This window comes from Petromyzon marinus, chromosome 19, assembly GCF_048934315.1.
Source record: "Petromyzon marinus isolate PM22_M1 ecotype Great Lakes invasive population chromosome 19, UKy_Petmar_22M1.pri1.0, whole genome shotgun sequence".
NCBI lineage: Eukaryota > Metazoa > Chordata > Hyperoartia > Petromyzontiformes > Petromyzontidae > Petromyzon > Petromyzon marinus.
In genome coordinates this window covers 6577693-6602050 of record NC_133685.1, presented here as the reverse complement: position 1 = coordinate 6602050, position 24358 = coordinate 6577693, and the positions used below count along the sequence as shown (strand labels likewise).

The 24358-nt window shown below is 45.1% G+C and overlaps 1 protein-coding gene across 2 annotated transcripts in view; it reads right to left on the bottom strand.

Annotated features, from left to right (window-relative positions):
- The window catches only part of ODAD2 (outer dynein arm docking complex subunit 2), a 37127-nt gene extending 15086 nt beyond the window's left edge, over positions 1-22041 (bottom strand). The window contains exons 1-11 of one of the 2 annotated variants that reach the window (XM_032956854.2): positions 21724-22041; positions 17966-18205; positions 17356-17513; positions 16842-17034; positions 15761-15867; positions 12088-12224; positions 11336-11452; positions 9571-9779; positions 7490-7627; positions 579-729; positions 107-253 (exon numbers count right to left, since the gene is read on the bottom strand). In XM_032956854.2, the coding sequence (XP_032812745.1) occupies positions 107-253; positions 579-729; positions 7490-7627; positions 9571-9779; positions 11336-11452; positions 12088-12224; positions 15761-15867; positions 16842-17034; positions 17356-17513; positions 17966-18192 (1584 nt within the window). In that variant the 5' untranslated portion in view covers positions 18193-18205; positions 21724-22041. The remainder of the gene's footprint in view (positions 1-106; positions 254-578; positions 730-7489; positions 7628-9570; positions 9780-11335; positions 11453-12087; positions 12225-15760; positions 15868-16841; positions 17035-17355; positions 17514-17965; positions 18206-21723) is intronic. The other variant, XM_032956855.2, reaches the window with a different exon arrangement.
- Between the last annotated feature and the right edge of the window lie 2317 nt (positions 22042-24358).

Here is a 24358-nt window from a genome sequence, read left to right as displayed (position 1 = left end):
GACCAATATCGCAATACAAATAACTGCTTTTAAAATATATTTTTTAATGAGCTGCCCTATAACAGAGAATACGCTTTTAGAAATTAATCTTAATCCAAGTGTTTACCTTGCATTTAATGTCATCAGTGTCGAGCAAGTTGATTAGGACTTCCAACCCTCCGACGTCCTTCATCGCGAGCTGGCACGTCTCCTGAGCCAAGTTGAAGTCCCTCATACAGCACAGCGCAATCACCGTCGCTGTTGGATTCCCACTCTGTAAAGATAATGCAAGCGAATTCAACTGGATGGTGGGAGTGGCTGGAAGTAAATTCATCTAAGGAGGTGCTATCAACCCGCTTGACGTATCGGGCCTTTGGGCCTGTGCTCGGTAACTGTGTTTAAAAAGTTACGATTGAAAAACACATCACGAATATGAATGGTTCATGCATCTGAGCAAGAACATCTACAAGTCTGTAACAGGATCAGAATCTTTATTTTTCTTGGAGGAATCCGATGAGCTAAGAGGCTCTTTTCACAGATGTCCAGGAGGGGAGGCTCTGAAAGTTGCAACAACAAATAGAATGCACACTGTAGGTCACCTTGATGTACTTGATGAGCTTCTGGATTTGCCAGTACTCTGACGGTAGATCCATGCTGGCTTCCTGGCGCCGATCAAGCTGCTCCTCCTCCTCCTCGCTCTCACTAGAGCTGTCACTCTCATCCTCGTCCTCCAATCTCAGCGAAATTCCCCTGTGAGAAGAGATCAAATGCACTCCGCACCAAGCAGAGGCGGACCTGGGAAACTTCCCAGATGGCGTGGGGGGGGGGGGGATGTGGTCCAAAACTGTCCAGCTTTTGAAATACTGCCCTACATTTTTTTTATTTCAATAAGGGAAGGGGCTACTTATCGCCATTGTCCACCGACAGATCCAACACTGGTATCAAGAATCCCAAAGCACTCACTTCGAATGTCCTGGTTATGTTCATGTTGCTGTGCTTATGTAGCAAGGATCTCCTTTGTAAAAGTGTCGTGCAACTGGCTAAATGGGACCAACATCTGTGTAATAAATCAAATAAACTCGAAACTCAAGAATTCGACAGAGGCGTGAGAGATAAAACAAGGCCTGAGTTGGCTGTAGCGAACATACAGAAGATATACAACCGCATACATTAGCAATTCTGTATCCTGAAGTGTAACATGGATATAATAAGTTGTAATTTTTGGCAAATGCTGCTTATTCAGAGCAGCAGTTTCAATATTTTGACTGAAGAATGTTAGCAGAGAGATGCTGTATTTTGATAATGGCTTAACTTGTGTAATTGAAGAGAGCAATAAACAAAGCACAGCTCTCAACAACTAGGGCGGTTATTGCAGCTGGTATCAACAGTTAACAAAGAGAACAAAAACCTCTCGAAGGCGACATTCCAGTAGTGAGCGAAATTGAAGGTAAGCTGTAAAGGTTACTGGAATTAAACAAATAGAGACACGAATAAAATGTAAACCAAAACACTGCGACTGCATTGCTGACCACAGTAACTAAGCTCCATATGGGGCACAGCTCCACATTAGTCATGAGCATAACATTTCCAGGTGCGCTTGTCAATACTTAGGATGTGTAAGACCCTCTGGCCGCTAGTTATTATAATGAATCAAAAAGTAAACTTGACTCATTTATAAATAACACTGTGGCCTTCAAAGGGAAAATATATAAGTGACGTTTTGGGCAATGGCCCTTCTTCATAGCACATACATTGAGGAATTCGCCTGAAATGTTTCTTACTGTATATTTTTCTTTTAAGGCCACAGCAATATTAGCGAATGTCTTCAGTTTTTTGTAACAATGGTCGGGGATAGGGTCTTACATTTCGTAGTGTTGGCAAGCGCGTCTGCGATTTTCTGCGCAGATGAAGATTGAGATGTACCGCACATACAAATTAGTTCATGTAATTTTTGTTTAATTACTGCCAATGCAGTAATGTGTCACAAATCACGTAATCGTAATACAATGAATGTATGTTTGTACACTAGCAATTATAGGCTTCGCGACCAATATATCCATAATAGAGGTTTTTGGGTTAGATCGCGTAAATATATAAACGTGTCAATCTTGATTTGAAGCTTTCGTGGCTGCAGGAATCCATACACTTTGGTTATTTCGGTAAAGTCACGTAGGTAAAAAAATAATAGATCACGACGTTTCGATCGCCACACAAGTGTAGTGGGTCCAACTGAGTTGCAGACGTTGTTCCTTTTAGAGGCAACACTTTTATTTGTAACACCGTAACACCGTAATAACTACAGTGAGTTATTGCTTGGAAGGGTGGATTCCTCACTCGGGTCTCTGACCACGTGGTTGCCTCGTAAGGTGGAAGGCTTCAGCTTGAGATGTAGAGTTTCCCGCTTGTAGATGTTGAGCTTCCAGCTTGTAGAATGCAGCGACCCTGGTCTCAGGGATCCGCCTTATATCCCTCTCTGGTCGGGGCCGCTCTGCCCCTCGGCCCCGTCCTCGGCCCCGCCCGCCTTCTCGTTCCCTCTCGATCCTTCTCAAGTGCTCTCTCCGGACACGTGATCATCCACTAGTCCCCCCACCTGGGACCCCCTGTGTGGACATTCCGGATCACGTGTCTACGGGGTCAACCAGAGTGCCATGGCCCGGGGCAACCCTGCCCCTGGGCTGACACTCACCCCCTCCTCCTCGGGGGAGCCCCCACCACACGCTGTGCGTGGTGCCCACACTATCCCAGTGCTCGCCAAGCCCCTCTAAGGCTGGTATTACACACAGCCACCCACACGGTGCTGTCCACGATTTAGGAACATCGAACGGCACGACCCTTCCGGGCCGGCACCGATGTCACTACATCACCCCCCCGCCCTCCCCCCCTCTTCGTAGCATCCAGCCGGCCCGGCTGTCAACTCCCCCCGCAACGAACAATAAGTGAAATGCAACGAGCAAAAAAACACAGTGTGCCTCAACAGAAATAAATACCCCAACCCACCTGTACAAAAATTACACTATGTACAAATGTACAAACCAACAGGGAGAAGGGTGGAAACCAACAAAACCATAATAACCACACCATCTTAACAATAATATAAAAGAAGAGCGTGAACCACGGGATCCCCCATTAGCATCAGACCTCCCAACTTCATCGTGTAACGACAGACGCAAGCGCAATGGCGGCAAGGTTAAACCAATGACCGCCGCGACTCAGCGAGCATGACAAGCAACCGAGGGAGTGTGTGTGCAAGAGGATCGCGTACGAGTCTTTGAGCGGGTCCGTGATGCCGGGCCCCCCCCCCCCTCCCCATAGGGGAGGTGGCTCGCACCACTGGAGGACCCGCAGGGAATGTTAATGTTCCGCTGGACCCGGCTCCTCACGAAGAGCAGCAGGCCAGGCCGGCGGGTCCACCCCCCTCGAAGCCCGCAAAACCAGCATGCGCGACCGTTCAGGGGACGCCAAGTGTACCGCAGCCGGGGACGAGACAGAATCACCCCTCCCAAGAGCAACCGCAGCGGCCACTCGCCCCGGATTGCCGGACGCACTCAACACTCGGCCCTAGCGATATGGAGATCAGATGAATTCGCACGGCGCGATGACCGGTTCAAGGCGAGAGGGGCAGACAGCACAGAAATTAATCACATCCCGGGATCGTCGCGTGCAAGGCTCCGCACTCGCATTCCCGACAACGCCCCCTACCAGACATGCCAGAGCCGCATGAGCCAACCACGTACTTTCCTGAATGACCGTGGTGTCCAACCCAGCATTTCGAACCTGAACACAAGGTTCCTGGTCGTCGGACACCAACGTCTGAGCTATAGCTCGGTACCCCGCAGTACCCAAATCGAGCGGCTCCCTCAAACGGAGGGGAACAGACGTTCGCCTGCCGGGCTTGATTTCTCCCGTTTGGCGCACGGACATCTGCACCGTCGCGTTAGCCGCACCTAACCGGGTAGGGGAAGGCAAAAATGCCACACGGCAATTCCAAACAGCCGCGGTCAATGCAGATTTCCAATGGCATTCTGCCAAGGAAATCGGTCCCAAGTAAATAAGGAACAGTCAAGGACGTTGAAACAAAAACGTGTCCCGACAAGCTAACATTGGCGATGCGTACCTCGGCCGTGATCCGACTGATGATACCCAACGAGCCTCCGTCAGCAGCGACACATGGCGCATCGACAAGGTCGAGAACCCGACACTTAGGGGGCAGAATGTAAAAATCTGGACTGTAATGATAGTTGCCGATGCACCCGTGTCGTTCAGCATCCTTAGCTCCACACCCTCGATAGACCCAAGCACCGTAGACGAACCCTCGGTCGCAGCCACAACTCGATGGGCCAGCTCCGACCACTGACCCGGTCGGAGCTGATGCACCTCGCGACTACACGTAGGACTTTCCCCTACCGACACGCGATCGGGACGCGAACCAAATTGGCTAGATGAGTGAAGTGAGGCCAGGGGTCGAGTGTGGAGTGCGTCGTGACTCGCCTCAGGTCATAGAGGAGAGCAGGATGGAGATCACGCCGGGAGGCGTCGACGTGGGACGCGGCAGCCCGAAGCCACATGGCCCGATAGGCCGCACTGGTAGCAGGTAACACGGCAGCCTCTGGAACGAGAAGACGACCTCGACCGCCCCCGCTTGCCCGTCCGCTGCGTGCCACCATCACCCCGATCGCCACCCGTCCGAGCCGACTCGTCTTCCGTAAGGGGCCCCGCTGTATGCGGTGGTCCCCGGCTCCGTGCGGGACACAGCGCAAATCGCCAGCGCCTCGTCCCAATGCAAAAGTTGCTGGACTCGGACGCACTTGGCGACTCTGTGGCACGCGTCCGCCGGAGGCCCGTAGATGGACGCCAGTTGATCGAAGGCCTGCGTAAGGGTGGATCTTTCCAGCGGCGGGATGGCGAGAAACGCTGCATGGGTGCCTTCGTCAAGGACGGCAGGTACTGCTCGCAGCGCCTCCTTATCCGACCATCTCGCTAAGCTGGCGTTCATGAGGAACCGCCGCTTGAAGGCCATCCAGTCGTCGTTGGGAACCATGAAGTCTTCGACAAAGGGAAGCCGACATTGGAGAGCCGGGCTGTCCCTCGGCGCCGTCTGCGCATCTTCAAGTTTGGCGGGCTGCACGCTCTGCGCAGGCGGTAAAATGGCAGCCGATCGCACGGGCTGCGACACCGCCTTTCCCGCCCATCGTGAAATGGCGGCAGAGTCGCCATTCACGAGTGGTCTTGCCGCTCCTTCCGTCGCTGGCGAGACCGCAAGGCTAAACTCCGCCAATAGCGAAGTCGCCGTGTGGAGGAGCTCCGCGAGACGCTCGTGCGCCTCCCGACAGCGAAGCATCGAGCGCCCAGCCGGCACCCGGCTACGCTAATAGCGTCTCCCCCGCATCCTCCGGAGCTGCAAGCTGCACGAAGTCCTCGTCCTCGTCGTCCAACAGCCAGGTACTCAGTCCGCGACGTGTAGACATAGTCTACAGCTTAGTTGAATAACTAGCATGATGGGATCAGGTCACGGATTTTGTGTACTGTGTTGAATCGAACCTGAATCTTGTGTTTGTTAAAGATGGTCAAAACCATCACCTTGCCATACATAGCAGGGGTTACCAAAAAGATTCCCAAAATATTGAACAAACACAAGATTCAGGTTCGATTCAACACAGTACACAAAATCCGTGACCTGATCCTATCTGTGAAAGATGTGATTCCTGAAATGCAATACCCTGGTGTCTACAAACTAAGTTGTGTCTGCGGTAGCAGTTACATTGGGGAAACGAAACGACATGTCTCGGACCGTGTTCGTGAACACAGGGTAGATTTGAAACACGGCAGAACCAATACCTCTGCCGTAGCTGACCACTGCTTGAACGCGGTGGGCTCACACGACATTGTTTTTTCCGAGACCAAGGGACTCTGCAAACCTTCGGGCTACCAGCAAAGATTTGTTCATGAAGCCATCCAGATATATAAACACTGACATAACTTCAACCGAAAAGAAGGGTACAAATTGAGCAACCATTGGAAGGAAGTTATTAACCAGGTAAAGCCTTAACTGATGATGGCTGCTTGTGTTGCAACTGAAACGTCGTATTCTATTATTTGATTTGATTTTCTATGTGACTTTACCGAAAGAACCAGAGAGTAATTCCTGCAGTCACGAAAGCTTTGAATCTAGTTTGAACTACCTCTACGGAGAGGGTTTACTCACAACTCACACTTTACTTCTAATTTTAGCAATTTTTGGGAGAACGTTAATCAACCAGGCTATGCGTTAACTGTGTGTTAGCCGACTCTCTGTGTTGCATTACATTAATTCTCTAATTTTACTAAATGTGTTGCCAAACGTCCTAAATTTCTCCTTGCTTGTCTGTTCCACACTTAACTTCTAATTCAGCAATCTTTGGAAGAACGTTAATCAACCAGGCTATACGTTAACTGTGTGTTAACCGACCCTCTGTGTTGTATTGCATTACACTTCTTAATTTTACTAAATTTGCTTTCTCAAACTTTAGATTTTCTTGCTCTAAACCATTTTCTCTCCTCCGGCCATTGTGGTTCGGAATTCCACACTGCTCCCTCCTTGTCCCCCCGTTTGTCTGCTGGACCCCCTCGTTTGTCCGCCTCCCCAGTCCTCTCTCTGCTCCGGCCTCCCCTCTCTCTCATTTAAGGCCTCGGCACAGATTCGTTGTCCTTCTGTTTGTCTTGGTGTGTCTCACTTGGTGTGTCTCTGCATGTGTGTCTGCCTATGTTGTTTCCGTATCTGTGTTTTATCATTAATTCTTACCTGCTGATGGCTGCTTGTGTGGCAACCGAAACGTCGTATTCTATTATTATTTGATTTTATTTTCTACGTGACTTTACCGAAAGAACCAAAGAGTAATTCCTGCAGTCACGAAAGCTTCTAAACTAGCCTTAACTGGTTGTTGATGTTTCCATCATACCTGCCATTGTCAACAGTTATTTCCGATTCTCTGAGTTACATCTTTTGTACCAGATATTAAATTCTGTATTTTATGTACCATGCCAAATCTGACTCGGATGTTTGTTTTTCCAAACATCTGGCTAGTTTATAAGTTACTCCCGCAATGTACGGTATTTGATCATTTTAATTACTTGGGCAGTTTCAATGCTCTTGTTATTTGATTTGGTTTTGGTATTCAATGCCCTGTTGATTTGTGCATCATTGTAGCCGTTTATTTGCAGCGCTTCTTTAACATGTTGAATTTCACTTCTCAGACTGTCACCATCTGACACTTTCTTAGCTCGATGAATGAGCGCCTTGATAAGTGCAAATTTCTATGTGGGGTGTTTGAACATCTTAACACCTTCTGTATTATTGCCTTTTCTTCTTTCACCCCCCCCCCCCCCCCCACCGTTTACCCCCAGATAAATGGAGTTTCACTGTGAATCGTCCACATATGCAGTAATCATAATCACCAAAAATATAGTGGTTGAACAATTAGAATACTTACGTAAGCACTGATAAAATAAAATATAAACTTAGAAACACACTCACGTCTTGTGAGAAGGCCACCGTTTACTTAGCGAGGCAGTGGATGGGTGTCTCTTTTTCCCATGATCCAGTTTTTCATTGTCTTGCTGTTGGCTTGTGCTATGCTGGTGATTCTTTGTTTTGGCAGACTTTCCAGTTTCCCTTCATTTACAATAAGACCATACACCAAAATAGAGAAATAGCATGTTCATATTAGTCATGTTAAATAAATACAATAACCCTTCAATGCAAACCTTATAATCCCAACGTCAGCAGTGGCCATTGTATGTAATATGTAGAGATGATGTGAACAAGCAACTGGTCCCGTTTCTTTGATGATGTCCACTGTTACACTATCTGAGTGTTCTTCACTCATTTTCAGAGGGGGGCCACTTTTGCCGAAAAGACATCATCGGTGCGAGTGCCGCCACACATTTGAAATCATGGGGGGTTTGAGAGCACAATGATGGTGGGGGTGTTTTCACATTTGTGTATTGTCGGGGGCCGCACGTCTGGAACTGCACTAAAGGGGCCACCAGTGGGGCTTGTAATGAAGAACACAACACTATTTGGTCCAGGAGCTTTCCCCTTCTATCATACTGCGAAGAGCAACATTTACTTTTTGAGGAGCGACATCTCGAACTTCATCCTCTTCATCTGAGTAATGGTCTGATGCCTATGAAATAGTATACATTATTTTGCCACAGAGAGCTGCACATATATGTATACACTAGTTTTATAAGGCTATCTCTATCATGAGATATGGTTAAATCTTTCTCCCTAAGGATGTTACATTCTTATTCTGATCATTTTACAAGTTATGTTTATTAATGGTTAGTATATCATTTCCATTTATTTGTAGATCTCTCCTCTGCCTCAACGTGCCCTTTGTTGTTTTCTGATTTGCTGTTTGCTTTCTAACCTTTGCCACCTACTTTCAATGTACTATCCTGTTCAATATTTACACAACAATTAAATACCTCAATCATGGAATGATGATTCAATAATTCGTCTATTCAAAAAGGATGGTGAAAGTTTAATTGAACAACTAGAGACTCATTGGGCTCCTTTTGAATGTATGCAAATTGTTTCAGAAGATTTTTTGAAACAATAGAATTGACGCAAACCAACCATATATGCAATACGAGTTTAGGAAAGGTGTCTATACCATTGACCACATGCTATCAATCAGATTCCAGATTTTGAAAGGACCAATGAATATGAAATACCATAGTGTTTAAGCCTTTGTAGACTATGGCTCAGTGGAAGTTTATCCAGTCATCGAAGCTCTCACAAACCAAGGCCTAAATAAATATTCATTAAAAACAACTTTAAACAGAAATGGAGCAACCATACATGAAGAAAGTAACAAGATACATATTAGAAATAACCAAGGTTATTCAGCAACATGAGCATATTTTCCAAAAATTAAATTGGAGAAGCAAAGACGTATATTTGTGGAAAAAACATTGACCATCTCGGATTTGCTTATGGCATAGTCATTATAGTGCGCAATGGTAATACACTACAGGAAATGCTAGAATCACTTAATAGAGAAGGCAGCAAAATTGGACTATTGAATGGGAACTGGGATCACAAAATGTTGAAAAGCGGAGTATTTTCTTGATAATGAAAAACAACTCACAAATGTGCGTAGAGAAGAAAGTTTTTAATCAGTGTGTATTACCTGCTATGACATGTGGAAATGCGGACATTCACAAATAAACTAGAACAGAAACTGAAAAGTAAGTATATAAGCATGGAAAAATGCATGCTGGGAATTATACTAATAAGCAGAAAGGGAACATGAAATAGAGACATCGGATAGAACGTTAAGCAGGAGCCATCGCTGTAAGAGATGACGGCCAATGGTCGAGACTAATACAGATGTGACAGCCAAAGGAGGAATATAACTGACGTGGTGATGGAACAATGAGATCGACTCATAAACAGGAGCAAGGTAGATCGTTGCACTTCAAGATCATGACATATGGTGAAAACTTGGCGAGGCTGTCATCTTGCAGTGGATATAACACGGCTGATAATTATGATGGACATTATATAAACTCTGCTAAGTACTTTAAGCTTAAGTAATTCAAACTTACTGTGGTTGGATAAGCCCCAAGTTCTTCCATGTTAGAGAAGGCTGTGGTTTGTGGTTCTTTATCAGCCCATGTACTGCTTTTTTCTCTGCTTCTGGATAAATCACTTTGGATTTTGTCACTGTTTGGTTGTTTCCTTCTTTCTTGTGTTTTTTCCCTTTTTGGGAGCTCCCATGCTGGGAGGACAGCGAGGCCATGTGCAAAGCACAGTCCTAGAAACAACAATACAACTTAATGTTTCTTGCAGTATATCGAATAAAAATGCAAATTGATTAAAATCCTGGTTAATGCAGAAGACTAAAGCATAACTTAAATACATGTATGCACACAACACAGTACGATCAACCCTGTGCAATAAACGTCTTCCACGACGATCTTGACTGGCGTCTTTTATTGATAGAATTCTTGCACAGCCCACTCCCACTCTCCCCGTATGTTTCCCTTCTCTCTACGGCCGGGGACGAGCCATTCTCTCTGTTCCTCCGTTGAGGCCCGCCTCTCTCTCACTCCCCGATCCCACCGCTGGCTGGCGGCGTGCCGGGAGGCGAGCCTTGCTGGAGTTCCGGCACGTGGTCGATGGCGAGGAGAGGCTTCTGCAGTGACGCGGTCCGGACTCGAGGCTTCACACACCGACCCGAGTCCTCCCCTGTCCCTGCTTATATGCCTCTCGGCGGAGCTAAGCTCCGCCTATAGCTACGCCCCCTCGTGGAACTTTCACGATAGTTCCCGCACGTTCCCCTTTGACTCTGCCCATTACCCTTGGCCCAGATATATCCCCACTTGGGATTGGCCGTGCGGTTACCCCTTGCCGCCCATTAGATGGCGCGCTCTCATTTCATCCAATAATTCACTACTTCTTCTGAGCCACTAAAAAAAATATTGAGAGCTATATGATAGTTTTTTCCAAGACCAAGGTGCTCTGCAAACCTTCGGGCTACTATCAAAGGTTTGTTCATGAAGCCATCCAGATATATAAACAGACGTAACTTCAACCGAGAAGATGGATACAAATTGAGCAATCATTGGAAGGATGTTATTAACCAGGTAAAACCTTAAATGCTTTATGGTGTTGCCTTCATATCCGCATCTCCCGTTGCTTCAGCTCCCCACTCCCAGCCCCGCTCTCTTCCCCTCCCCACCCCCCCGACATGTTGTCTCTGCTCGCCCTTTAATCCCTTCTAGCTGCTCTTCACTCGGCAGCGCTCCACTTCCCCCCCCCCCCCCCTTTCTGTCTCTCCTCCCTGGCTCCTCCCCCCTCTCTTGCCTAGCCTCTTGTTACAGCAGCCCTTTTGCCCACTTCAGCAATTGTTTCTTGCTGTGGTTGTCCCACCTGATGGCGGATGCTTGTGTTGTGCCCGAAACGTGATTTAATTTATTTTATACCTACGTGACTTTACCGAAATAACCAAAGAGTATAGATCCCTGCAGTCACGAAAACTTCAAATCTAGATTTACTACATATCCATAGTACAATTTCAATGTGCAACTGTGTTGTGTTAGTGTGGTCTCGGACTGTTTATGTTGCTGTCTTACTGCCTCACCCAAATCCCCCATTTAGTGTTTGAAAACTTGGCAGGTATTATTTATTTATTGTGACTTGCTTACCTCCCCGATAGTTTGCACTCCTCTCATTTTTGTAATGTTTGTTGTTGTAACATTCTGACTCACCCCTACTGGACATTCTGAGATGACTCAACTCACCAGAGTTGTCAGGTCTATTGACAAAGTGCATGTTAGAATGTGTATGATGTTTATAACAGACAGATACCTTTTTTTTAATGTTCTCATCAAATTTTGGGGACCTGTCCTTTAGCAGAGAAATTAGATCTTTGTAAATGTCACTTTTACGTTCGTAGATGATTTCATCTCCATCCTTTTCAGTCCCCTGTACAAGATAAACATGTGTTAAAGTACAATGATACCACGGGTAGTTAGACCTCGGCTACCCATAATGCACAATTAGCTGGATCAGGTTGGTTAATTAAACAAAATCAAACATGTATTTTAAATTCAATAATATCGTGTGAAAGTCAGTAATTTACTGCACAAACGAGCGTTGAGGTATTGTGCATCTCCCCTGTTTACAGCCTGAGCCTATTGATGGAAATTCCACATTCCTATGTCGGGGGCGAGGACATCGAGTGTTGACTGCCCCTATCCTGAGTTGACATCCCCACAAACAGGTACCTATTTTATCGAACCCAGAAAATGTATGGGCTGAGTCAACCCCCCAACCAGGAACCGAATTCGAAGCCTTTCAATTGTGAGTCGCTCACCCTACCGCTGAGCCGCTTGGCCAGACTATATACTTTAGAGCTCGTAATTTAATATAAAATTGCAATATAGAATACAATGCGCTCGAACATGTTAAGTTGTTTACGTGTAAAATATGTAAAGTGTTATTCAATGTATTTTCAGAAAATTGCCAAAAAATGTTGGTTTCACAGCCTACGGTTATAAGCAATTACTTGATAAGCGGATAACCATGGCAAACACGTGAGCATAAAATGCAAGACTCACCCCATTGAGAAACACTCCCACCGTGCTGCACGTGACTGACAAGAGCTCGGTATCACAGGGCTTGATCATCAAGTAACAGATGTCTCCCTCAATTTGCCTCCAAGGTGGTGCCCGGCACCCATTGGAGAACACATAATCTAACAACACATTATTGTAAGACATGAAGGAAAGGTATTTTGAGTACAAGACATTAAATCAATGTAGTTTTCACTATAATGTATATGTTTTTGCTCGGATTTGCTTCATTGTTTTATCTGTTTTTTGTCATTGCTTTTGTCATTTTGGTGACCCAGGTCAATATTACAAATTAAGCCATCTCTTCAAATCTCACCCGGCTTAACAAAATAAACTATCAACTTGATATACGCAAAAAACATTTACATGGTTGATAAGGGTGATCTTTGTAGATCATAGGAGTTTTTTTCTGATTGCCTAACATTAAATATGGCCTGCATGTGGCTATGCAGTCAGACGAGGGACGACATTGTGTCTTGTACCATTTCGCTTTGTGCGTCCTTTTGTTGGACCGCATCTACCGCATAAAGAGAGGGAAACCTGTATGCCCTAAAGCAGTGGTTTTTAACCAGGGGTATGCAGACCCCTGGGGGTACGTAGCAATGTCCTAGGGGGTACATGAGGTGATATGTGTGAAATTATATCACACATGAGAGTCATTGGTGAATAATCATGTATGAATGTCAATATAAAACAACTACAACAAAAAATAAATCCATATGGTAACCTTGAACGATATAAAAGACCTTTCTAAACTCATTCATCGTAAACAATGTGGTTTCCAAGATTAGCCAGCAAGTGCGAACAAATTATGTCATGCATGCAGAGCGTCCGTTTAATTTATTATTTCTATTCGTTTTCAGTTACAAGCTTGTCAGAACACCTCACAAAATAGACAATTGGTTAAAATATTGATTTTCATTTAAAGCTTTCGTGACTGCAGTGATTCATATTCTTGGTTCTTTCGGTAAAGTCACGTTGAAGGGAAACAATAAAATAATAAAATTCTCACGACGTTTCGACTGCAACACAAGCAGTCATCATCAGGTGTGAAAACCAACGACAAGAACATTTGAAAGAAGTGGCGGTTTGTATTTATTTATTTTTAAACATTAGCACCACGAATAGCGATTTGACAGTTTGTTTAGATGGATGAGTCCATCTATGTTCAGAAAAGAGGAGGGGGGAGACAAAAAATTAATGTATACTGTCTGAAAGACACCGTAAGCGTGAACAACCAATTAAGACCCGAAATGGTTTATCAAATCCTTCCAGTGATTGCAAAGCCAGAATCAATCTTCTCGGTTGAAATTGTCTCTGTGCTTGTATATGTGGATAGCCTCATGAACGAATCTCTCATGGTAGCCAGATGGCTTGCAAAGAACTTCTGTCTTGGAGAAGTCAATGTCATGTGAGCCTACTGAATTATAACAGTGATCTGCCACGGCCGAGGTGTTGGTCCTACCGTGTTTAAGGTCTGCTTTGTGTTCACGAATGCGGTCTGAGACATGTCGTTTGGTTTCTCCAATGTAACTACTACCACAGAGGCAACTTAGTTTGTAGACACCAGGGTACTGTATGTCCGGAATCACATCTTTTACAGACGGAACCAGTTCACGGATTTTATGTAATGTGTTTAAACGGACCGGGATCTTGTGTTTATTTAAGATTTTGGAGATATTTTTGTGATCCCCGCAATGTAGGGTAAAGTGATGGTTTTGAAAGGCTCCTCAAGAGGGTACTTCTTCATGGTTTGAGTGATAGCTTTGCGGATTGTATAGTCGGAGTAACCATTAGCCTTAAGAGCTTGGTGTACGTGCTTGAGTTCACTGCCTATGTGTTCCTGGTCGGATATGCATTGGGCTCTATGGTGCAGAGTCTTGATGATAGAATTCTTCTGTGATGGATAGTGGTAGGAATCCGGTTTCAGATAAGCATCCGTATGGGTAGCTTTCCTGTAGACATAGTTGCTAATTGAACCATCAGGTCTCATTTTTAGTAGGACATCCAAAAAAGGTAGCTTGCCATCTTTTTCGACTTCCATGGTAAATCTGATGGCAGGGTGTATGGAATTGATGTGGTTGAAGAATTAGTCTAGAGCAGGCCGGCCATGTGGCCAGATGACAAAAGTGTCATCCACGTACCTCTTCCATAAGGTTGGGCGCAGAGTGGCAGTCTGGATGGCATCAGTCTCAAATTTCTCCATGAAAATGTTGGCTATAAACTGTCAAATCACTATCCGTGGTGCTAACGTTTAAAATAAATAAATAAATGCGAAAAACGCCACTTCTTCCAAATGTTCTTGCCGTTGCTTTTCACACCTGATGATGACTGCTTGTGTTGCAGTCGAAACGTCGTGATAATTGTATTGTTTTATATACATTTTATAATTTTATTGTTTCCCTTCAACGTGACTTTACCGAAAGAACCAAGAATATAAAATATTGATGTCCATTTATATATACATTTATTTCTCAGAGCCATGTTGGGTGAGGCAAGGGGGTACTTGGTTCAAACTAAATTCAACAAGGGGGGGTACTAGTAGCCAACAAAAGGTTGAGAACCACTGCTCTAAAGGGACTCTCTTGCACTCCAGCTGTAGCATAAGCCAGTAATTGCAGGGCTGCACCTACCTCCCTACCTACCTCAGATAATAGAAAAGACAAATGACTATCATATATGTAGTGAGTCCTACTGAGTCGCAGACGTTGTCTTGGGAGCAACACTATTTATTTCAGTAACTCAACATAACATAACACAACCTACACTTGGGTATTGAATGCCCATCTAGCCACGCTACGACAGAACTAGACATGGTTCGCTATCCCGGAACGGACCACAAGCTGGGTCCCGGACCGCGTGGCTAGAGGCTTCTTTTACCCGACGTGGATCTTCATCACTGCAACACGAAGAACCCCGAGCCCCTCACGGGGCCCCGGTTATATCCGCCCGGGCTGGGCTGGCTCCGCCCCTCACCCCGCTCACCTTCTAGATCTCTCGAGCTCTTTCCCGAAGGCTCCCGAGAGCTCTTTCATACCACGTGACTGCCCAGCGGCCCCCGTCCACCGGTGGCCCCCCTCCAATATCATCAAGTCACGTGTCGGTAGGTCAACCAGCGTATCATGCCCCAACGTAACCCTGGCTGGCTGACATTCCCTCTCGCTCCCTCACCGGGAGCCCGCACCGCACACTGTATGTGTTGCCTCCGTGCTGACCAGCGCTCACCCAAGCCCTGCTAGGGCTGGGACTACGCTCAGTAAGCGGGTTACACACATTATCCGCTGTGGCTTCGTAAGCCCGGCACCATACAGTGACATACACAATCACTCATATATACCAAAAACCTTGCCCATCACGGCGGTTACATTCTTGAAAATAGCCGCAAATGGCAAATCCACGATCCACAAACTCAAAAGCATAAGGGAAAAATATGGTTTAGTTCACGGTTCATAATACAACACCGCTCCTTTTGTTTTATGTTACCCTAAATGAACCCAATGTACTTACATGCTTCTCCTTTTGTCGAATATTTGGTGGACAATAATGGTTTCCCAAAAAGCATGTCAGTGTATGGTTTTATTCATGCAGTACATATAGGAGATATGTGACTTGTCATGTCCCACATTTAACATTCAGAAAATATTTATCCCTACAATACCTGAGATATGTTGTATGCTGCGTATTAAGGATTTGGTGGAGTCCCCAGACAAAGGCTGCAACAGCTCCACTTCACGGTTTATTGCTTCAGGACTCATCGACACCTTTCTGCCAACACGTGAAAGCACAATAGCATCTTTACTGCACAAGAACAACACATGTACTCTTTCCTCACACTGTCCATTTAGATAGAAATTACAATACAACTGGAGTATTGTTTAAATTACTGTACATATTTAACATCTAAATATGTGCGATGTCAGTGCCAAATAAATGGTAAGAGATAAATTGGTTGAATTACACAAATAATAATACTGTATAAGCTTTTGATAGTGATTGCACAATTTGACATGCACATTTCCTATACATCATGTATAGGATGTATTTTGTATTTATAAATATTTGTAATGTCATCCAAACAAGAATCGTTGGGTCTTTAAGATAGTTTTTCAAGAGTATCCAGCTTAGGATGTTACAATAAATAAGTTTGGAGCATTATTTTGTATCCCAAAAAGGTTTTAAATACATTATTGCAGTAAACAATTATTATTCTGACCTTATTCGTGGTACAGAAGCCAATTCAGGCCCAACATCTTCCCATCTGACCACTGCTTTTTACTTCGCATCCAGTTCTAGTAACTGCAAATAATTTGTATTTATACACTTATCTCCTGTATGTCTCCTTTTGTCTTTATTTTTAGAAATGTACCCAATGACTAAAAGCAAATTGTCCGCTTCATCTTCGAGTGAGGGTGGCTTCTGATGCAACTACAACTTCCATTGAATCTTAGTAATTAAATAAGCCTGTGCCAATCAGTGCCAGCACATCTGAAGTTAATCTACCTTAGCTACGTGTCCAGGATGTAAGTGAAGAACTTATGACTTTGTGATACCATTGAATATTCTGTCCCAAGAAACATATCAGATGTGGGCCTATTCAATGAAGGACAGAAGACTTATCCTGAGGCTAATGTCAACAGTAGAAAGGCTTGTTTCCAGAAGCAATGGTTGAATTCATATCCTTGGCTGGAGTATAATAAAAATGTAATTGATGGGATTAATTGTAATCTTATCATTCTTACTCGGCCACTTGCTTCAGGCAGCTTTGTAGTAACTGCAGGTCAAACTGCTGCAACAGTACCAGAAGCCTCTTCTTGATCTCTGTTCCAGGGTCCCCTTTTTCTCCTATCTCTGGCAAATGCAATGCTGCTGGGCCTTCCCCTTCCACTGTGGCAAAACTTTTGCCAAGTATCTTTGTCACTGGATCTCGGTTAGCTGAAATGTAAAACACACACATCACCCATCAAACTTGATAGATCCACACATCCGTGCATTACAGAAACATCAAATGCGATGCAACATGTCCTTGTCATCTTAAGTTTTACATTCTTTAGATAAGATATGCAGAATTAAAGACGTAAAATTAGGTATTAAGTAAAAGTGGCCTTGGGCAGGAGACATGGGTAGAAAGAATGGCCTACGGTTTATTGCTTCACTTTCATTATATATTGTACTTATATGTGTACTGCATTGAATCTGACAGATATTACCTGCAATATTAGATTCATGAATACATTAAAGCATACGATAGGTTACCTTCCAGGCAGGATTGCACCTCCTTGAGCTTGTGCTGCCCAGAAGCTTGCAGTAACCGAGAGAGGTGGTTCCAGTTGGACACACTGACAGTCTGCCCAGAGAGGTAAAGGAGAGGCTGTCCATCGTGTTTCGTATCCTTGGATGCGACCGTTGTCTCGCTGCCAGAGTGTGCAAACATGTCATAGCATTTTAACATGTAGGCTTTCGCGACCTTGATTCAAAAAATAGTTTTTTTTGGGTTAGATCGCGTAAATATGTGTCGTTAAAACCCGCCACCACCCGACACAGCCAACTAGTAAGGGTTGTCACCTAAACAATTCGTCAATGCGAATTGGCACGTTCTGTTTATGTGACAAACCCTTACTAGTTGGCTGTGTCGGGTGGTGGGGGGTTTTAACGACACATTTATATATTTACGCGATCTAACCCAAAAAAAACCTATATTATGGATGGCATAACATTAACACGAAAACGTAGCAATTGGCGGTTGGTACACATTACAACACATTATGAATTTAGGACACTATTTTAAATGATGGGGGAAAATAATCATTGGTAAGAATTAGCCTTACAAACTGTTAAGGAAGCTGTGAAAGACGATCAACCATACCTGGGAATGTAGTCTTGTGTAAAATCAGAAGGCTGTAGCAAAGTTTCCCACTGTAATGGTTCATAAAACTCGAGTGCTGCCTCATGAATATGGAGGTTGCCGAACTCCTCAGCATAGTTTGCAATACTGTTGAGCAATACTTCATTCATTGGTGTGGGCTCTAAAGTCACCCTGCCTCTCGCGCTGTCGGAGGTCCACTGAGCTGCACGAGAGAGTGACACCCCCATGTTGGCGAGACACCTGTTGAGAAAAATACCCAACACAGTACAGTACTGTATGTTGAACTTCTTTCACACCGTACGTAGCCAACCGTGTTAATCGGAGGTGCGGCGGAATGACAACTAAACACAAAAAGAAGTTCTCAATCTGGGTTCCGAAAAAAATACAGCACCACATCTGCTGCATTAGACTCTCTGAATCAAATTTACAGTAGCCTTGATAATAAGCAGTACTGTGCCTGTCTTTTTTCTTCACCTGTCCAAAGCTTTGATACAGTAGACCACAACACCCTGCTTAGTAAACTAAGTTGCCTCGGTTTTTCCGAAAACACAGTAAAATGGTAAAAAAATTACCTCTTTTCTCGCACCCAAACTGTATTCACAGATGGTTGGAGGTCAAACAGTGTTAAGATAACAAAAGGGGTTCCACAGGGTTCCATCCTCGGCCCCCTCTTGTTCTCTCTTTATGTCAATGACTTGGACACTGACCTGGATCATTCCAGGGTAAATCTTTTTGCAGATGACACGATACTGATTACTGCTGGCCGCTCTCTAGATGACGTGATTGCTAAGCTCCAGGGTGATTTCAACAAACTACAACATCAGCTAGTTGTTCTTAAACTAGTCCTGAATACCTCCAAAACCAAGGTGCTATGCTTCTCACCGGGACTAAAGCAGGAAGTAAATTTTCCACAATTTCATTCCTTAAATAATTATCAAATAGAGCAAGTCAAGATCTATAAGTATCTTGGGGTCATTCTGGATTCAAAACTGAATTTTGAAGATCACATTGATTATATTGGTAAAAAGACTAAAATAAAAATTGGTTTTCTGTATCGACACAAGTACTGCTTCCCCCCTATGTTCCGTTTGGAATTGATAAAAGCTACCATACTGCCTTTACTTGATTACTGTGATATCGTGTATAAATCAGCCCCAAGTACTGTACTGAAGAAGCTTGATTCCATCTATCAGTCGGCCTTAAGATTTGCATTGAACTGCCCATATAGGACTCACCACTGTGATCTCTACATTGGGACAAACTTAACATCTCTTAATGTTCGACGGCTTGTGCACCAGATCTTATTTATTCACGATGTACTTACAAAAATAATCCGCAGACTACCTGCTGGATCTCCTCTCTGTTTCAAAGAACAAATTTGACCTCAGGTCTTCGTTCATTTACCAGCTTCACATTCCCTATTGCCGTACAAAAACCGGAGGAAGGGCCTTTGCTATTGATGCCCCCAGGGTCTGGAATGCTATTGAAAATAAACTGCAACTTGAATCACTTACCTATGAGATCTTCACTCAAAACTGATCTAGAGGAGTTGTACACCTCTAGCTACCACTGCTATTCAGTGGCCTAAAATAAAATAAAATGTTTCGCTCCGGATGACCGCTGCAAAGTATTATCTATATTTTGATTTAGTGTGCTGATCTTAAAGGTGCATTGAAAAATGTGATACTCCGACTAATGCTCCTGTTGTTGTGGAGTGACTCATGCAGCCAGCTATGGCTCTAGGGTTTGGTGTTACATGTTATTTATGTAGTTTATTGTAAAAAAAATCGGTCACAGTCCCTATGATCACTGTTACATTGCATTTATGGCTTTATTTTGGTGATTTAGAAAACGTTTTTTGGTTTGGCCATGTTTTTGTTTATTGTAGTACGGAGTTAGACTGATGGCCTTAATCTTAGTTGTCTTGTGGTTGTTGTTGTTTGACTTGCATCCCACTGGGATATTTGCACACAGCGTTGGTGTACGGTGCTATTTCAGGAATATTTTGATGTTTTTTTCCTGGATTTTCTGTTTGCAGTCACACATAGTCACTTTAAGATGTTTTCTTGTTCATGTTTTTTTTGTTTGTTGCGGTTGCACCCGATTCAAGAGCCGAATGGCTCACAGGGCTATACCAAATAAATGGAACTATGAACTATGAGTTTTCAATCTCGATTTCAAAGTGCATAGCTCCAGTGGCTCTCTAATAACGGAAGTTTCGTTCCAGACGGCCGCAGAAGCGCATCTGAAAACGCGCGATCCAGTGATCGTATTTGTCCGACGACCAGTACAGTACACGTAACAAACATTTAAAATATATCATGTGATGAGGCAATATAATTTAGAACGTGATGTGACAGGGTGTCGATATCATTATTGAACCTTGTTCAATCTCCACATCAAAAACCTACCACTCAGTCAAAAGGAAGGTTTAACTGTCTCCCATGCTGCGACTGTCCCCCATGCTGCCGTGCAGGTTAACAACCCAAGTCTTCTTCTTTGGTTCTTTCGGTAAAGTCACGTGGAAAGAGAATAAAATAATAAAATAAAATTCTCACGACGTTTCGGCCACAACACAAGTGGCCTTCTTCAGGTGAAGAAGGCCACTTCTTCGACAGGTTTGTTCCTTTCACCTGAAGAAGGCCACTTGTGTTGTGGCCGAAACGTCGTGAGAATTTTATTGTTTTATTTTATTATTTCATTCTCATTCTACGTGCCTTTACCGAAAGAACCAAAGAAGATGAATCCTTGCAGTCACGAAAGCTTTCAATCGAAACCCAAGTCTTCTGATGGACGTCGATCTCTTTAGCCGGCCTACTGCCCGTCCGTCATCACGGCACCCACTTTGGACACACATACTACCCCTGGAGGTGTGTCAGTAGAGTCAACGTGGACGGAAGGGAGTGGCTCTCATCCTGAGCAATAAACAAATTCCTCGTAAGTACGTTGAACTTCTTTCGCACCCCACGTAGCCAATCGCGCTAATCAGAGGTGCGGGCGGGGTGTGTGTGTGTGGAAGGACAGCAAACTAATCACGCGCGAAAAAAAAAAGTCAGTTCACACGTGAACAACCCTGCGATCGGCCCGCGTGGGTTTGACCCTACGGGTCCATGCTCAGCAAGGCCGGCACAGGTGACGCTTACGGGACGAGCCCCCCAACAACTCTGTCCGCGTGTTGGTGTGCCAAGACAGACGGAGAGGCGCATTGCTGAAGGCTGCGAGGCCGCCTAGCGGCGCTCCAGGCTGGCGTTGCGTTGCGCAAACGATGAAGCTGCTGTCTGGCTCGGCGCAAAACACGATAAATAGAACAAAAATAATACCATAACTATTCTTAGCTCTTTCGGTAAAGTCACGTTGAAGGGAAACAATAAAGTAATACAATATATATATAAAACAATAAAAATTCTCACACAAACGGTCATCATCAGGTGTGAAAAAGCACCTGATGATGATTGTTTGTGTTATGGTCGAAACGTCGTGAGAATTTTTTTATTGTTTTATATATTTTATTGTTTCCCTTCAACGTGACTTTACCGAAAGAACCAAGAATACGAATCACTGCAGTCACGAAAGCTTTCAATCAAAATGTAAGTGTTATCGATGTTGCAGTGTGATAGTGTGATATCACAGATAGACGTGTCTCGTGATAGTGAGATAAACAACGAGTCGTGTTGTGTGAACGTGAGCTTGCGACGCTATGGTAGTGTCGAGTTAGAGCTAGCGTGTAACGTGTGTAGAGTGTGACAGTGACGCCTCACGTTTGCGCTTCACTTGAGACGGAACTTCGCGCTGTACAGTATCAGCACCGCACGCCACCGGCGCCGCCTCAGAGAAACGCCGCTTACAGCGGCGACAGCAGCAGCAAACGGCGTGTTGGAGACGCCTCGCTGGAGGGGAAGGAGGCGAGCGAGAAGGTCGCAGCAGCAGCAGCAGCAGGAGGAGGAGGAGGGAGGGAGGAGAAGCCAGGAGAACGGAGAGGAAACTCGCTCGGAGCCGGCCAGGAACCTCTCTCTCGTCCTCTCGCCGGCAAGTCGCCGCCTGCGCCGTCTCCATGGCGACGGCGTCAAAGCGTTGCTGGGGGAGGAGACCCCGAGCGCAGTGGGGGAGGGAGGAGACCCTGAGCGCAGTGGGGGGCGTGTGCAGTGGGGGGGGGGAGAGGCCGTGTGCAGTGGGGGGGGGGAGAGGCCGAGTGCAGTGGGGGGGGGGAGACGCCGAGTGCAGTGGGGGGAGGAGCGGCCGTGTGCAGCGGTGGTGGGGGGGGGGCCTAGAGCACGAGGAGACTTCGAGTGTAGCGTGCGGGCCGGCGCCTCTGATTGGCCGAGACGAGTGAAGTCTATTTGGGGGTCAGCCCGGAGATCTGAATGGAGGTCAAACGGAGCAGAACCAAGAGTGTGATCAGAGGATATTTAATCTTTGGTTCTTTCGATAAAGTCACGTAGAATGAAAATAATAATTAAATAATAGCATACGACGTTTCGATTGCAACACAAGCAATCATCATCAGGTACGAATGAATGAGAAAACAAACCTCGTAAACTTAGAAATATAATGCAATACAACACAGAGAGTAGGCTAACATAACAGTCAACACCCTACCTGGTTGATTGACGTTCTTCACTGGAGGAGGAATCCGATGGACTGTCAGGCTCTTTTTTTCACAGGTGTCCAGTAAGGGGCAGGTAAGAATGTTACAACAACAAACAATAAAAAGTACATGAAAGCCAAAAAGATCACCCAAAAAACATACAAATACAAATAAACTATCCCCATTCTACCGGGGAAAAGCCCACTTAGGTATTAACTAATTTTTTTTTCAGAAGCGACCTGGCCACAAATGATAGCCGCTCAACAAAGTGGCTCATCATGTGAAAAACCTAACGCAGAAGGCCCCTTTGGTTTGATCTTCCACGAAGCTCATTGTCTACCCTAAACCGCATCTCCTGTCAAATTAAAAAAAACTCTCCGGTAGTGTGCGACTGTGGTCATCCAGAACAGACTATAACGACGTATAACGACGCAATGCCCGATCCACAAATACGAAGGAGACATCACGGCGATGATACAGACCGCTGCTCCTGACGCGATTATCTGGCTTGACCCAACTGATTGTGAGCTTGTAGTTATTGCTCTGCATCTACATCAGCCGTACAATATAAATAAAAAAAGCTAAGACACTTTTTCGAGGGCGATTCGGCCGGCAGACAACATCAAAGCATTCCCCAATTATAGATTTTTTAAAAAAAATTGTAATTACATGGTAAAATTACATTGACACTTACACTTTATTTATTTTTTTAAACAAAAGAGTTATTTTAAATGACAGAGATGGTAGAGAATGGAGATGCCGAGACACGAAACGGGGTGGTTCCAGGCACTTTGGGAAAGCTACATTAAATGTTTTTGATCCAAATTGTGTGGGAAATCTGAAAACTATTATCAGACACGCGTTGCAGATTTGTTTGTATTGTCCAATGTTAGGATGTAGTGTAGTAGAACGACACGATTGTGTTGGCTCGGTATGGGGGCTGTAGGCAGGTGTCATGAAGGTCATGTCAGGCCGTGACACTCTGCGTGAACCCAACAGGACACGTGACCGGATAAAGGGCGGCCAGGGGCCCCAGGGGGGTCACGTGGTTGGGGGCTCGGTCCTTCCCGAAGGGTCGGGAAGGGGGCGTGGCCTGGGGCGGGGGCGTGGCCTGGGGCGGGGGCGTGGCCTGGGGCGGAGCCACCCATGCCGGAGTGGTTATAAGCGGGGTGTGGACGGAGAGCTGGGCTGTTCGGTGCTGTTCTGCTGGGTCATCTCTGGGATAAAGCTCTCCGGTCTCCGCTAGTGGACCAAGCAGCATGTTGGGCTGTCCTGGTCCAGTGATGTAGTACCTCCGTGGGTTAGCTAAGTTAGGAACGGTGACTACCACCTTAAGTCGTTATGTTAAGTGTTACCTGTTGTGTTAGCTAATACATAGTGTTGCCTCCAAAGTTCCAGTGTGCGCCTGAATTTAATCCACTACACTAATAACAACAGGTCAGACAAAAAAAGGGCAGATCTACGGACAATATAGCCTTGTAAATGAAAATGGCACTGTCTTCCCATCTCCAAAGACATTGCCAGCCACGGCATAGAGGTCACAGTGATGCGTCCGATATTGAGCACCCACTGCGAATATGAATGCAGCACGGTAAACCGAATTAAGTTTGTTTAAGTGTACCCAAAGAAGCAACCCGAATTGCTACATCAGAGTTGTCAAATAACGGAATGACTTTAGCTTCAATAATGTCTACGATTTGGAAGACAATGCTTGTTTCTGGCTGAACCCCCGATCCGACTCGAAAGAGAGAGCCCTGGCAGAAAGTGGACTCCGCAGCACAAACATGTTTATGGGGCACTTAAAATTG